This window comes from Hylobates moloch, unplaced genomic scaffold, assembly GCF_009828535.3.
Source record: "Hylobates moloch isolate HMO894 unplaced genomic scaffold, HMol_V3 SCAFFOLD_5, whole genome shotgun sequence".
NCBI classification, from domain to species: Eukaryota; Metazoa; Chordata; class Mammalia; order Primates; family Hylobatidae; genus Hylobates; species Hylobates moloch.
In genome coordinates, this window is record NW_026652280.1 from 88,070,140 (window position 1) to 88,083,705 (window position 13,566).

The window sequence follows — 13,566 nt, forward strand, 5'->3', positions numbered from 1 at the left end:
CATATTCTGAGCAATGTCCTGGTTTCTATTGCCTTCAGTTGCATTGCCCAATGTGGGACAGGAAATCTCACATACACAACAGCTTCTTGTTTCAGTGATGCATTGTACTGCAATATTTTTGAAGTTTTTGTTTTATTTTATTTTATTTCCCAAGACAGAGTCTTGCTGTGTCACCCAGGGTGGAATGCAGTGGCGCAATCACGGCTCATTGCAGCCTTTGCCTCCTGGGTTCAAATGATTCCCCTGCCTCAGCATCCCGAGTAGCTGAAGTTATTTAAAGTGAAAATTAGGGATCCAAACTTAGGTTATGAGTCAACCAGGTGTGGGGACACAAGGCAAGCACCCGGTGGAGGTTGAATAGATTATGGTTTATACTCAGCTGGGTTCATACAAAAGCAGGGAATGGCAACTTTATTTCTGTCTCCTCCTTTCTGCAGGATCTGAAAATGAGTTTTAATATCTACTAGAAGCTATACTTGATTTCAGAATTATCAAAGTATGAAAAATACATGCCTTAGAACTGAGGACTTATGGGATTCTAAGTTTGCTATGCCTTGGAGGGAACCCCAGTGGCCTTTGGTCTCACATGGGCCATCAAATAGTGAGTAATGTTCCTACTTTGAGTGGTCATGTCCATTCTGAAAGGTCCACCAATTCCCAGTATGAGGTCCTCTGGATGTGCTGATGTCCAGTCACACACGGGGTATCAGTCAGGCTGGGCTAAGTCAGTTAGGTGACACATGACCCCATGGCACAGTAGCTCTCAGCAGCATGGGTGGATTTCTCGGCCATGTTACGCATCCCACCTGGGTCGGCTGAGACTGCTCCATGCACTCTTCACTCCAGGCAGGGCAGCCGCCTTCCTGAAAGGAAAAGGAAGAGGGAAAAGAGAACGTTGCAAACCATGCCCAGGCTTATTTATTTATTTATTTATTTTGAGACGGAGTCTTGCTCTGTCACCCAGGCTGGAGTGCAGTGGCGTGATCTTGGCTCACTGCTACCTTCTCCTCCTGGGTTCAAGCAATTCTTCTGCCTCAGCCTCCCAAGTAGCTGGGACTACAGGAGCGTGCCACCATGCCTGGCTGATTTTTTTTGTATTATTAGTTGAGACAGGGTTTCACCGTATTGGCCAGGCTGGTCTCGACCTCCTGATCTCATGATCTGCCTGCCTCGGCCTCCCAAAGTGCTGGGATTACAGGTGTGAGCCACCACACCAGGAAGCGACAGGAGTATTTCCTCCCTCATCTCACTGGTGAAAGCGAGTCTCGTGGCCACTCCTGAGTTCAGCAGGCTGGGGACAGGGAGTCGTCCTGCAGGGCGGGGAGGCTGGGGCATGGGGGAGGAGTGAAAGAACCACCTCCCCTGGCTCAGCATCTTCACCTGGGGCTCTGCTCAGTGACAGGAGCCTGGGTGTGAACTTTCAAGTCAGGGCTCCCAGAGGCAACAGATATGTTCCATCTCTCTGAGCCTCACATGCTTTATGTGTACCAGAAATGGATATTGGATACAGAGGTACTCTGTGGGTTGTCACGCCCTCTGTGACTATAAAGGGTTGTTGGTGTTTTCGTCTTTGTTAATCGCCTAACAGTGTTCACTGCTAAGGAAATGTAATGAAATGTAACCTGACGTAGTGTTCAGCGGGACTTGGAAATGTGTTGCACGTGTGTGTGCACATAGGTTAGAGGTGGGGGCTGCCCACATGTGCTCGCTTTCTTGTCTGCCTTCTTGGAGCGCCCACAGCCATGTGTGTACCTCAGCCCTCAGCGGGTTGGTCAAGCTTGGACTCTGCCTGTGGAACCAATGCAGGGGCTGCTGAGCCCTTTTGATTCTCTCTCGGGAGCCTGGGGCTGGGAGGCCAGGACAGCAAAATGTGGCCCTGGACTTATTTATGGGTGAGGCCGACAGTGCCTTTAGGCTCAGGCAGAGCAGAGGGAGCCAATGAGCAGAGAGAAAGAGAAGGCGGAAGAAGTCAGGCAGAGAGACCCAGTGCCTTAGAAGGAGAGGTGGCCACTGTGCTTCCTGGTGAGGTTCCAGGGGATGTGCCTGACCTAGCCCCCAGCCGGGGGATATACCTGGGCTAGCCTCCAGCTACAGGATGGGCCCGAGCTAGCCTCCAGTGGGGGTCATGCTGTGTCCGGGATTGGTTCCTTCTGGTGGATTCTTGGTCTCACTGACTTCAAGAATGAAGCCGCAGACCCTCGCAGTGAGTGTTACAGTTCTTAAAGATGGTGTGTCTGGAACTTGTTCCTTCAGATGTTCGGATGTGTCTGGACTTTCTTCCTTCTGGTGGATTCGTGGTCTTGCTGACTTCAGGAGTAAAGCCACAGACCTTCGCAGTGAGTGTTACAGTTCTTGAAGGTGGCATGTCAGAGTTGGTTGCTCCTCCCAGTGGGTTCATGGTCTCGCTAACTTCAGGAATGAAGCCTCAGACCCTCGTGGTGAGTGTTACAGCTCATAAAGGTAGTGCGGACCCAAAGAGTGAGCAGCAGCAAGATTTATTATGAAGAGCAAAAGAACAAAGCTTCCACAGCATGGAAGGGGACCTAAATGGGTTGCCGCTGCTGGCTTGGGTGGCCAGCTTTTATTCCCTTATTTGGCACCCCCACATCCTGCTGATTGGTCCATTTTACAAAGCGCTGATAGGTCCGTTTTTACAGAGTGCTGATTGGTGCATTTACAAACCTTTAGCTAGACACAGAGCGCTGATAGGTCCGTTTTTACAGAGTGCTGATTGGTGCGTTTACAAACCTTTAGCTAGACACAGAGCGCTGATTGGTGTGTTTTTACAGAGTGCTGATTGGTGCGTTTACAAACCTTTAGGTAGACACAGAGCACTGATTGGGGCGTTTTTACAGAGTGCTCATTGGTGCGTTTATAAACCTTTAGCTAGACAGAGTGCTGATTGGTGCGTTTTTACAGAGTGCTGATTGGTGTGTTTACAAACCTTCAGCTGGACACAGAGCGCTGATTGGTGTGTTTACAAACCTTTAGCTAGACACAGAGCGCTGATTGGTGCGTTTTTACAGTGTGCTGATTGGTACATTTACAAACCTTTAGCTAGACAGAAAAGTTCTCCAAGTCCCCACTCGACCCAGGAAGTCCTGCTGGCATCACCTCTCAATGCCTAGGCTAGCACCCAGCCACAGGATGAGCCCCAGCTAGTCTGTAGCCAGGGGTCATGCCTGGGCTAGCTTCCAGCCAGAGGATGTGCCAGAGCTAGCCTCCAGCGGGGGGTCATGGCTGGGCTAGGCTGAGCAGCCTCCTCTTCCTGGTAAGTGAACACTGTCACCCACTGACAATGGAGTCTCTGGGAGGCTCTGAACACACGTCCCTCAGGGTGGCTGTGATACCACAGCATTCCTTTCTCTCTTTTTTTGTTTTTTTAACTTTTATTTTAAATTCAGGGGTACATGAGCAGGTCTGTTACATAGGTAAACTTGTGTCATGGGATTTTGTTGTACAGATTAATGCATCACCCAGGTATTAAGCCTAGTACCCATTAGTTATTTTTCCTGATCCTCTCCCTCCTCCCCTCCCATCCTCCATCTTCTAAACGGCCCCAGTGTCTGTTCCTCTGTTTGTATTCATGTGTTCTCATCATTTAGCTCCCACTTATAAGTGAGAACATGCAGTACTGGGTTTTCTCTTCCTGCATTAGTTTGCTAAGGATAATGGCCTATTGCTCCATCCATGTCCCTGCAGAGGACGTGTTGTCATTCTTTTTTATGGCTGTGTAGTATTCCATGATATATACGTGCCACAATTTCTTTCTCCATTGATGGGCGTTTAGGTTGATTCCATGTCTTTGCTATTGTGAATGGTGTTGCAATGAACGTACATGTGCATGTGTCTTTATAATAGAATGATTTATATTCCTTTGAGTATATACCTTGTAATGGGATTACTGGGTCAAATGGTATTTCTCTCTTTGGTCTTTGGGGAATTGCCACACTGTCTTTCACAACGGTTGAGCTAATTTACACTCACACCAACAGTTTATAAGTGTTTCTCTCCAGAGCCTCACTAGCATCTGCTGTTTTTTTTTTTTTTTGACTTTTTAATAATAGCCATTCTGATTGGTGTGAGATGGTATCTCATTGTGGTTTTGACTTGCATTTTTCTAATGATCAGTGACATTCAGCTTTTATTCATATGATTGTTGGCTTCATGTATGTCTTCTTTTGAAAACTGTCTGTTCATGTCCTTTGGCCACTTTTTAATAGGGTTGTTCCTAAGCAAAAACAAAAAAGCCAGAGGTATCACTCTACCCGGCTTTGAACTATGCTACCAGGCTGCAGTGACCAAAACAGCATGGTACTGGTACAAAAACAGACACATAGAGCAATGGAACAGAATAGAGAACCCAGAAATAAGACCACACACCTACAATTATCTGATCTTCGACAAACCTGACAAAAACAAGCAATGGGGAAAGGATTCCCTATTGAATAAATGGTGCTGGGATAACTGGCTAGCCATATGCAGAAGATTAAAACTGGACCCCTTCCTTACACCATATACAAAAATTAACTCAAGAGGGATTAAATACTTAAATGGAAAACCCCAAACTATAAAAACCCTGGAAGACAACCTAGGCAAGCCTTTCAGGACATAGGCATGGGCAAAGATATCATGATGAAGATGCCAAAAGCAATTGCAACAAAAGCAGAAATTGACAAATGGGATCTACTTAAACTGAAGAGCTTCTGCACAGCAAAAGAAAGTATCAACAGAGTAAACAGACACCCTAGAGAATGGGAGAAAATTTTTGCAAACTATGTATCTGACCAAGGTCTAATATCCAGAATCTATATGGAACTTAAAGGAGACCACAGCCTTTCTAAGGTGACAGGATATTTTCCTTGTGGCACATACTTGGTGACAGCAGGGCACCACCCAGTAGCTTGGTCCCACTTTCAGAGCCCTGGAGCATCATGGGGTTCTCATCCCATTGTTCTTGGTCTGGGGTCCTGTTCCGAGGCACACTCCTGCCCACTCTCACAAAAATCATTTTGTGTGCACATGGCAGGTCTCAAACGTGTCTCCCGGTCCTTGTCTCCGCCGCTTGCCTTCTTGTTTTATTTAGAAATCAAGAGAGAATCTAGGCTTGGGAAATGGCAGAGATTTCCCCAAGCTTAGTGCAATTCTTTTATTTTATTTTTTTTTAATTTAATACCATTAGGTCATCTCCTTTTAAAAAAATTTCTGGGAAAATCTTTATTTTGTGTATTTCTCAAGCATCTTGACATTCCGTCTCAGAGTAATGGCCCAATCACTTCCTCCCAACTCCCCTTCAAATTCCCTGTCGGCTTTATCTCTTGCAAATGCCTCGGTGCTGCAAAGCAAACTCCCCCTCCCCGGCCCCTCCACCCCCCTCTCTGGGGACAAAGAAAGGGCCCCATACTCTCACTGAGGCCTTTGGGCAAACCAGATACATCATCACAGCCTAAGACAAGGAGGAGGCCCGGGACCCTTCAAAGGTGCCTGCTCCAGAGTCCGCACAAACCTCTGCCTATTAACTCTTTCAAAGAGCGTTTGTCGGCTGTGAAAGCCGTCTGGGTTCATTGATAAAAAAAAAAGATATTGTCTTTAGGGCTGCTGAATATATTAATGAGTTGTCATGGAGGACAGTTAGGATTTGCAAAGGGCGACAGTTACCGTTCACCTACTTGTTGCCTTAAAAGATAAAATCATGTTCAAACGAAGACAGAGCTTTCAGGCACCTCTGCCAGAACACACTTCATTTGAGGCGATGGCAGGGATGCTACTAAAACCCCAAAGAGTTAAGCTGAAATGGTTAATATTCCTGTTTCTGCCCCCCTCCTCCTGTATTCTAATGTATGAACCCGCTTATTCAGATGTGAGTGGGACTTGGGGACAGCTTGACTTCCCTACGCGATTGTGGATGGCCCCCGCTGAAATGTTCCTAAAAATACGATTTTGTAAATGCTTATGCTCCACTAGACATCCAGCGCATCTAAGTACTTGTAGCCCAGCGTCCTGAGTGGGGTTCACTTTGTCTCTTCACACCCAGGGACTCAGCCCGAGGTGAGGAAAAGGAAGGGGGGTTATTAAGAATTCTGACAAGGTAGGCTGAATAAATTGTGTTTTCTTTGTGAGCCTTAATCCGGTGTTGTATTGGCTTCTTGGACATGGCTAATTTGTTTGGAATTTCATTCTGTTCCTGACAGCGTCCTTGACTAGCTGTTTGATCACCCCGAGCAAAGTTACATACCAGCTTTCAACCGTTGGGAGGGCAGCGGCGTCCTTTTTCTCAAGTGCCTTCTCCTGGGTCGGGCTTTATGCCTGCAGCAGGGCGTTTCAGACGGCTGAGGCCATCCCTTGTTAGGGAGAGAAACCGCCCGGGCAGGGGTCTCCCTCAATGAGGAAGCCCTTCACTTCCCCCCACTCGTCCCACTGTTCGTGATTTTAATCTGCTTTTGTGGCGCAGGAAGAAAGAAAATTAATTTTCGCCCGTCTGTGTGTAGGGAGCATTTCAGTGGAAACCGGGTTTGAAATGCATGTTCTGTTGATTTCGGCAGCCTGCGCCGGCTGGGGTTTTGAGATGCAGCATTCTCAGGGGAAGAGGTGATGGGCCACAGGCCTTCATGGGGTGGGAACTCAGGCTCCCCGTGGGCCCTGGACGGGGTCCTCATGTCCTGTGCTCTGTCCTGGCAGAAGTAAGAGTTGATGATGTTCATGCTCTCCCAACTCACCCATCTCTGCCATCGGTTGCTTTTTTTTTTTTTTTTTTTTGGCTAAAGCAAGCATATTTTGCTGTTGCAAAAAGAAACAAAGAAAAAAAATGATTTTCAACAGGACCCTGACATGTCTGAGAATGTCTCACTATCAACAAGGCTGTAGGTGGTGGTTTTACAATTTTGGTGGAATCTGGTCTAAGGCAAACACGTGCTTCTTTTAATTTGGCCTCCCAGCTCCGATGCACGTGGCCGTCCTTGCTGAAAGTCTTCTGGGTGCCTGGAACCGTGCTAAGTCCTGGGGGATTCGGCGAGAGCTCGAGTTCTAGAAACACATGGAAGAGTTCAGAGGATGTTGGTGCTATGAAAATAACAAACAAAACCAACCAACGCACTGAGGCCCTGGGGGATGTGACTGGTGGTCCCTGGGGGAGGGCGTTCAGTGTTATTCCTGGGTCCTGCATTCGAGTCAGCCAAGTCCAGCTCATCTCTATGACATTTGGGCAAGGATTTCCCCTGCAAAGCACTCTTATCCCCAGCCTTGCTTGCAGAAGCTGCAGAAGCTGGGAACCTTTTTTTTTTTGAGATAAGGTGTTGCCCAGGCTGGAGTACAGTGGCTTGATCATGGCTCACTGCAACCTCTGCATCCCAGGTTCAAGTGATCCTCCCGCCTCAGCCTCCTAGCTAGCTGGGACAACGAGTGTGCGCCACCACATCCAGCTAATTTTTGTATTTTTGTATTTTTTTTTGTAGAGATGGGGTTTTGTCATGTTGCCCACATTGGCCTCAAACTCCTGAACCTTCTCACATCGGCCTCCCAAAGTGCTAGGATTATTTTCCTGTTTTATTGAGGGGTGGAAACTGAGGCCCAGTGATGCTTCAGTGGAGACCAGCTTGCCTGGGGCTTACAGGAAGCTGTTCACAAGGTTCTTGGGGCTCTGTCCCAGGTTGTCACCTGTACTGAGGGCTGGTCCTGGGGGAGGACCAGGCTCTGGGGGCAAGAACTTGCACCTCCTTGTTACTTCCACTCCAGGCCTTCCCCACGGAGCTCACCTGTGGAGAGGTTTCCTCTGCCAAGCATTTCATCAGGAAACAGTGAGTGAGGGTGCATCATTCACTGCTCTGTCAACGTTGAACATTTGGGTGCAGGAAGATGCCTTGGCTCTTTGAGGTCCCGATGGCAACTTGCATCCCCAGATCCATCCTCAGAGGCCTGGGGCTGGGAGCATCCCCAGATCCATCCTCAGAGGCCCAGGGCTGGGAGCATCCCCGGATCCATCCTCAGAGGCCTGGGGCTGGGAGCCACCACCACCCAGCTCCATGCGTTCCCATTGGTGGGGTCTGGGTCTGCGCTGATGAGGCGCTTGTCACGCTTATCCTGGATTATATTCACAGGCAGGTAACTCGGGGGGTGGTGTGACGGGGAGACACAGGAGGGAGGAGCAGGGAGGCCAAGATGAAGGGGAGCAGTCTGGGAAGGGGGTGACTCCAGGCACAGCTGCACGTCCCTGGGATTTTCAGGGGGAGCTCTGGGGGTTCAGAGTGGCCTCTAGTTTGTCCTGGTCCAAAGCAGGGAACCCGGGCTATGCCCTGCCCAGGTCAGCCTTAGGTTAAGGGCTGCCTGGGGGAGGGAACTTCCTGGGCCTTCGGGTCTCTGTGCACTGGGGTGGCTCCCGTGGCCCAGAACGCCCTGGAGAAAGGTCCTACTGGAAGCGAAGGTGCAGGGCAGCAGGGGGTGAGGTGCAGGAGCTGGTGGAGGCTTCCAGCACAGGTCACGGCCCCAACCACATCACTGCTGATGGTGGGGGGACTTGGGGAGTTTCCCCCGAGAATGGGAGGTCTCACAGTCCCCACGCTGCAATGCTGTCGGCGCACTGTGTCTGCGGCACGCTCATGGTCACTCGCTTTTTCCCTGTGGCCCCGGCCACTTTATCTAGCAAGCAGCCCCCTCTCTGGAGAAGCTGAGCCTGGACACCGCCAGGAGGAGGCCACTCTCTCCCTTTCTCGAAGGGCACGCCGTCCTCGTCCTTGCTGACTCCCAGAGGCCCAGGGACGTCTGAGGGGGAGGGGCCGGGCCTCCTTGACCCCTGCGTGTGGATACCATGTGACTGGGGCGTGGTTGACTCTCTGTGTCCGATTGGGTGCTTGGCAAACACAGAGAGTTTTGTCCAAGGCCACCTTGGTCCCCACCTGTCCAGGTTGGGAGGTGCCCTGCTTGGTGTGGCCTGAGCTGAGCACCTCTGGCGGGAGCAGACGGCCCCGGCTCCCCCAAGACATGTCACCTGGAGAGGTGGCCCTCTCAGGTAAGGGACATGCCCGCTGGCAGCAGTCTCTGCCCCCTCCCTGCATGCACAGCTGCTTCCGTCTAGGGACCCTCACCCCATGTGCAGATGGGCTTCCCCAGGAAGTCGGCAGGACTTTTCCTGGCCTTGTGGAAGGCCCCATCAAGCAAATGCTCTATTGATGACTCACTCTATGACAGGGTCCAGATAGCTAACTCCCCACCTATGTTTGAAGTGATCTTCAAACCTCTGTGCGTGGAAAATAAGCCCAGAGCTAAACGTTCCCTAAGTGAGTGGCCTTTGACAGCGGCGCTGGGCAGCCCAGTGGGTGCAGGGCACACCACGGATGGAGGAAGGGCCAGGCACGCTTCCCAGACAGCCTCTGCCAGTCCAGGCAGGGGCTCCAGGGTGGCTGCAGGAAGGCAGGTTAGGAGGTGCCTGGCCCAAGGTGAGTTAGCATCGCGCTCCACTTCCCGTTTGAACGTGTGGTCCTGTTTGAACCTTCTGGAAAGGCTTGGCAGGGAGGACTCTCATTTTGTGGACTGGGAAGAAACTGAAGAGCTGGCTTCCGGCGACCAGCGATGGGCCCCAGAGCCCTACGGCCAGGAAGGCCCCCATTGCTGTTCTCTGTAGCTGAGGCTGGACATTTCCTGGTGAGAACTGGCCGGACTCCCAGGACCCAGCCGCCAGAGACCTCTGTTCCTCACGCTCAGCCCCCTAGCTCCAACTGGGGCCCCTTTGCTTTACAGGATGTAGGCTTGGAGTTAGAGGGGGCAGTGCTGGCGGTTTATCTCTCACCCACAGAAACTCGGCTGTGAGAGGCCAGAGCTGGACTTGGGGGGCAGAGCCTGTAGAGGTCAATGTGTCCTTATTGTGTGTGCACACGTGTGAGTCTGTGCACACACATGTGTATACATGTTATGCGTGTGTGTGTGTGCATCTGCGTGTGGCAGTCAGAGAAGGCTGGGCAGACACTGTTATTTCAGAAAAGACGTGGAGGCCTTTCTGAAGGCATCCACTGAGAGGCAGGGGCCAGGATCTCTGTGCCCAGGTGCTGGGCTTGGCCCCTGAGAAGCGCTCTCTCCCCTAATCCTTCAAAGCAGGAGGTATTTGCTTCACTTTCTAATGCAGGATCTGCAGCTCTGAGAGGTTGCACAACTTGCCCGAGGTCACTCAGCTAGTAGAAGGCAGGACTGGCCTCAGGCCCAGGGTGACTGTGAGGATGTCAGGGGACCCTGCAGGCCTGTATGCTCCAGCTTAGGGCTACGGGTCCCATCTAAGGCTTCTTGATGGGGGGTGGGGGGGGGGTGAGCTGGAGGGAGGTGCTGCTGGGGGTCCACCGGTCCCCTTCCTGGGGGATGAAGCCGGTTTCTCGCGCTGACCCCCTTGCCATCAGAGGCCCGGAGCGTGGTCCCTGTGCTGCTGAGCTGTGTTTGGGGCCGCCTGTGGGCTGCGGCCGCCTGTCCTCATCTTCTCCCCCTTTCTCCTTGGCTTTTCATCCACAGGCTCCGTCCTCCTTCCCCGCGGTGGCCCCAGCCTCCCCGCCAAGCTTCCCGGCCCCCGCCCCATCCCGGGCCTGCTGCCGCGGAGACCGTGGGCCGTCGCTGGACGGCGCGGCCTCCAGAAGTGATAGCTAATTGGGGAGAGAAAGGGCCCAATTGTCTGGCGGGGCCGGAAGAGCCGCGTGGGCTGCTGAAAGCGCCGGGAGGAGGTGGCCGCTTCGCCCAGCAGCTGCCGCCGGGGATGTTTGCAGATTACGTCAGCGCTGGCGAGCAGGGGGCGCGGGGACAGCGAGGGGGGCGGGCTCCCGGCGGCCTCCCGCCCCCCAGGCCCCTGGACAATGCTGTCATTGTCAGCACAGAGAGTGGTTAATTCTGGATGAATGGTACATGGGCCTCTTGACCAAGGAGGCTGCTTGTCGTCCCCAGTCTGTCCTCTCACATGCCAGGGAGGCCCTGGGCTGGAGTCTGGCAGGCAGATCTGGCCTGCTTGGTGGCACCGGAGAGAACAGGGCGGTCCCTTGGGGGCGCCGGCTGCAGAGGCCCCAGGCTGGACGGAGCTTCCTGACCTGGGTCTGCACGGCGGCCACTTGGCAATGCCGGGCTAGGGTGGCAGGGCTCCACTGCATCTCGGTTCCAGTGCACAGGCTGCTGCTGCCCTTTGGGGCTGACCTCAGGCATGACCTCCTGGCCAGGTGGCAGCTTTGGCCCTGACCCGCTCCTGGCCCTGCTGGTGGTGATCCTGCTAGCACGCCTCATCCTGTGGTCCTGCCTCGGGACCTACATTGACTACAGACTGGCCCAGCGGCGGCCCCAGAAACCCAAGCAGGACTAGGCCTCTGCAGGCTGCGGCCTCCACGAGCCCTGTCCCGAGACTCAGCCGGCCCTTCCAGTGGTGGTGGAAGGGAGGGGAGCAGGGCAGGCTCATGACCCCCATTTCCCAACCCTGGGGCAGGAGCTCGGAGAGGCCTGAGATGGATCGTGCCTGCCCAGACTGACCAGGGCTGTCCCGTACAGGTAGCTGGCCATGTGGGGAGACGGAGGGGCTGGCCTTGCAGGTCCATCACCAGGTTCTGGGGTCCCTGGTTGCAGGGAGTGGTCCTGGGGGTGGGTCTTGCTTTAAGACCTTCTCTGCCTCCAATTCCTTATAAAGATGCCTGCAGGAAGAGCTGGGTAAGCCAGAGGACTCAGGTGGAGGGGCCACAAAGACAAATGTGACCCCATCACAAGCTAGCCCTGTTACCAAAGGCCATGTCCTGTCTCAGCTCACCACCCTCATAACTAGTCTCCTTCTGCCTCCCAAGGGACAAGATAAGTGCAGATGGCTGTCTTGATTTCTCCAGAGCAGACCCCTGGGAAGGGTCTCAAGACGGACTTGTGAGGCTGAGTTGACCAGCCAGACGCACTTGGCTCTTGTTGACCCTCTGCACGCTCTCTAACGGGGTCTGAACCTCAGTTAGGGCACAATGATCCCTGCCTCCCTCCCTTAGCAGGACATCATGTAGGCGACAATTTAGGGGACAAGCCAAGGGACCCACCAATGCCCTCTGTTCATCTGTTCCTGCAAATGTGTGGCTGGGATGTGCCCAGGAAGGCTGACAGGGCAGGGAAATTGATCTGAGGCCAAGCATCCAGTGCTCCTGCTCCACCTCCCTAGCACATTAGTGGTGATGCCAGTGACTTAACCTACAGCTTGGGGAAGCTCAGAGGCTCCACATTCAAGCCTCTTGGGGGAAATTCGGCAAACACCCATGTCCAAGCTCCACACTGTATTTCCTGTGATCGTTCCAGCAGACTCTGGATTGCAGCGAGGGCTGTTGACTATATGTGGAACTGTGAGATGGAAGGGACGATGGGCGGCAGCTCTAGGGAGGAGCATCGAACCAGATATCGTCCCTGGGAGGCTGGGCCTGGTGATGTGGCAGCATCTTGCTCCCTGGGAGGTGATGGGCGTGCCAGGGACGCTCGCTCAGGGAACGTGGGCCAAGTCCTCTGAAAACGAAGCTTGCCGAGGGGCTGATTCCTGTGAATTCTGAAAGGACCTGGGGCGTCCAGCAAGAGCAGGGGCTTAGATGGCGGTTCCAGGGCTGGTGTTGCTGACTGGGGCGAGTGGACCCCCAGGGTGGGCATGGAGTGGGGCACTGGCCGGGAGCCTCTGCCTTGCTGTATCCTGGCTGAATGACCCCAGGTAAGGACCAGAAACGCTGTTATCACTGTTTCTGCGGCACCCGATAGACTCACCTATGCCAAGGAAACTTTTTTTTTTTTGGTTTCTGCGGGACTTGCTGTGCTCAGATCCTCCGTTTAAGAGAGCTGCAGACATGGGGGTGCTGGTGAGCAGGAGCCGAGACTGTCTGGGGTGGGACCGACCAAGAGTTCACGGTGTCCAGGGGGTGACGTGAAGATGACCTATCGCAGAGGGTCCCTTCTCATTCACGCTCTGAAGTCTGCACAGGGGCAGGGGCTACCATACTCCATTTCAGTTTGGCCTCTGTTGTATCAGCCAGAGGCCAGCAAAACTCTATGGTCACTCCCCCGTGTCACGGACAACTTGCCACCCCCACCGGCAGCCCAGGGCTCTGCCTGAATATTCTCGCCTGATCGTAGGATTGTCAGGAAGTATGTTGTCATTGATCTCTAAGGAAAATATTGTTCGCTTTTTAAAAACATGATCTTGTACAATTTTATTGATTTCTTTAAAGAAGAAAAATCACATCGTTGTCATGAGCACGTACCGACGGAGCTAGGAGGGCTGTTCTGGGTTGCCCAGGGCTGTCTTGGTTTTAAAATGGAAAGTTCCACATCCTGGAAAACCCCTCAGTCCTGGGCAAACCAGGTCACGCTGGATGGAAGGAGTTAGATGTTCATATGATGTGCCGATGTCTTGTCAGTTGTAGAGTTTTGTGTAAACCTGTGTGTGGCCTGCGTGTCCACATGGGTGTGTAGGATGGCACCTACACACATACCTGAGGTCACCTCTTGGTCCAGTGAGCCAGAATCCTGGGACTTCTTCTTCTTCTTCTTCTTTTTTTTTTTTTTGAGATGGAGTCTCACTCTATCGCGCAGGCTGGAGTGCAGTGGCGCGAT

The 13,566-nt window shown here is 52.7% G+C and overlaps 2 protein-coding genes across 2 annotated transcripts in view; both read left to right on the forward strand.

The window, feature by feature from the left end:
• The window catches only part of TPCN2 (two pore segment channel 2), a 132,523-nt gene that overhangs the window by 98,064 nt on the left and 20,893 nt on the right, over positions 1 to 13,566 (forward strand). The gene's annotated exons all lie outside the window — the stretch shown is intronic.
• Positions 8,864 to 13,069, forward strand: SMIM38 (small integral membrane protein 38). The gene is made up of 2 exons (XM_032153747.2): positions 8,864 to 9,001; positions 10,486 to 13,069. Exon 2 carries the CDS (start codon positions 11,159 to 11,161, stop codon positions 11,312 to 11,314), a length of 156 nt encoding a protein of 51 aa, XP_032009638.1. The 5' UTR covers positions 8,864 to 9,001; positions 10,486 to 11,158; the 3' UTR covers positions 11,315 to 13,069.

Excerpts from the sequence above, each read along its gene's own strand:
- SMIM38 (XM_032153747.2), top strand. The coding sequence starts at position 11,159 with ATGACCTCCTGGCCAGGTGGCAGCTTTGGCCCTGACCCGCTCCTGGCC.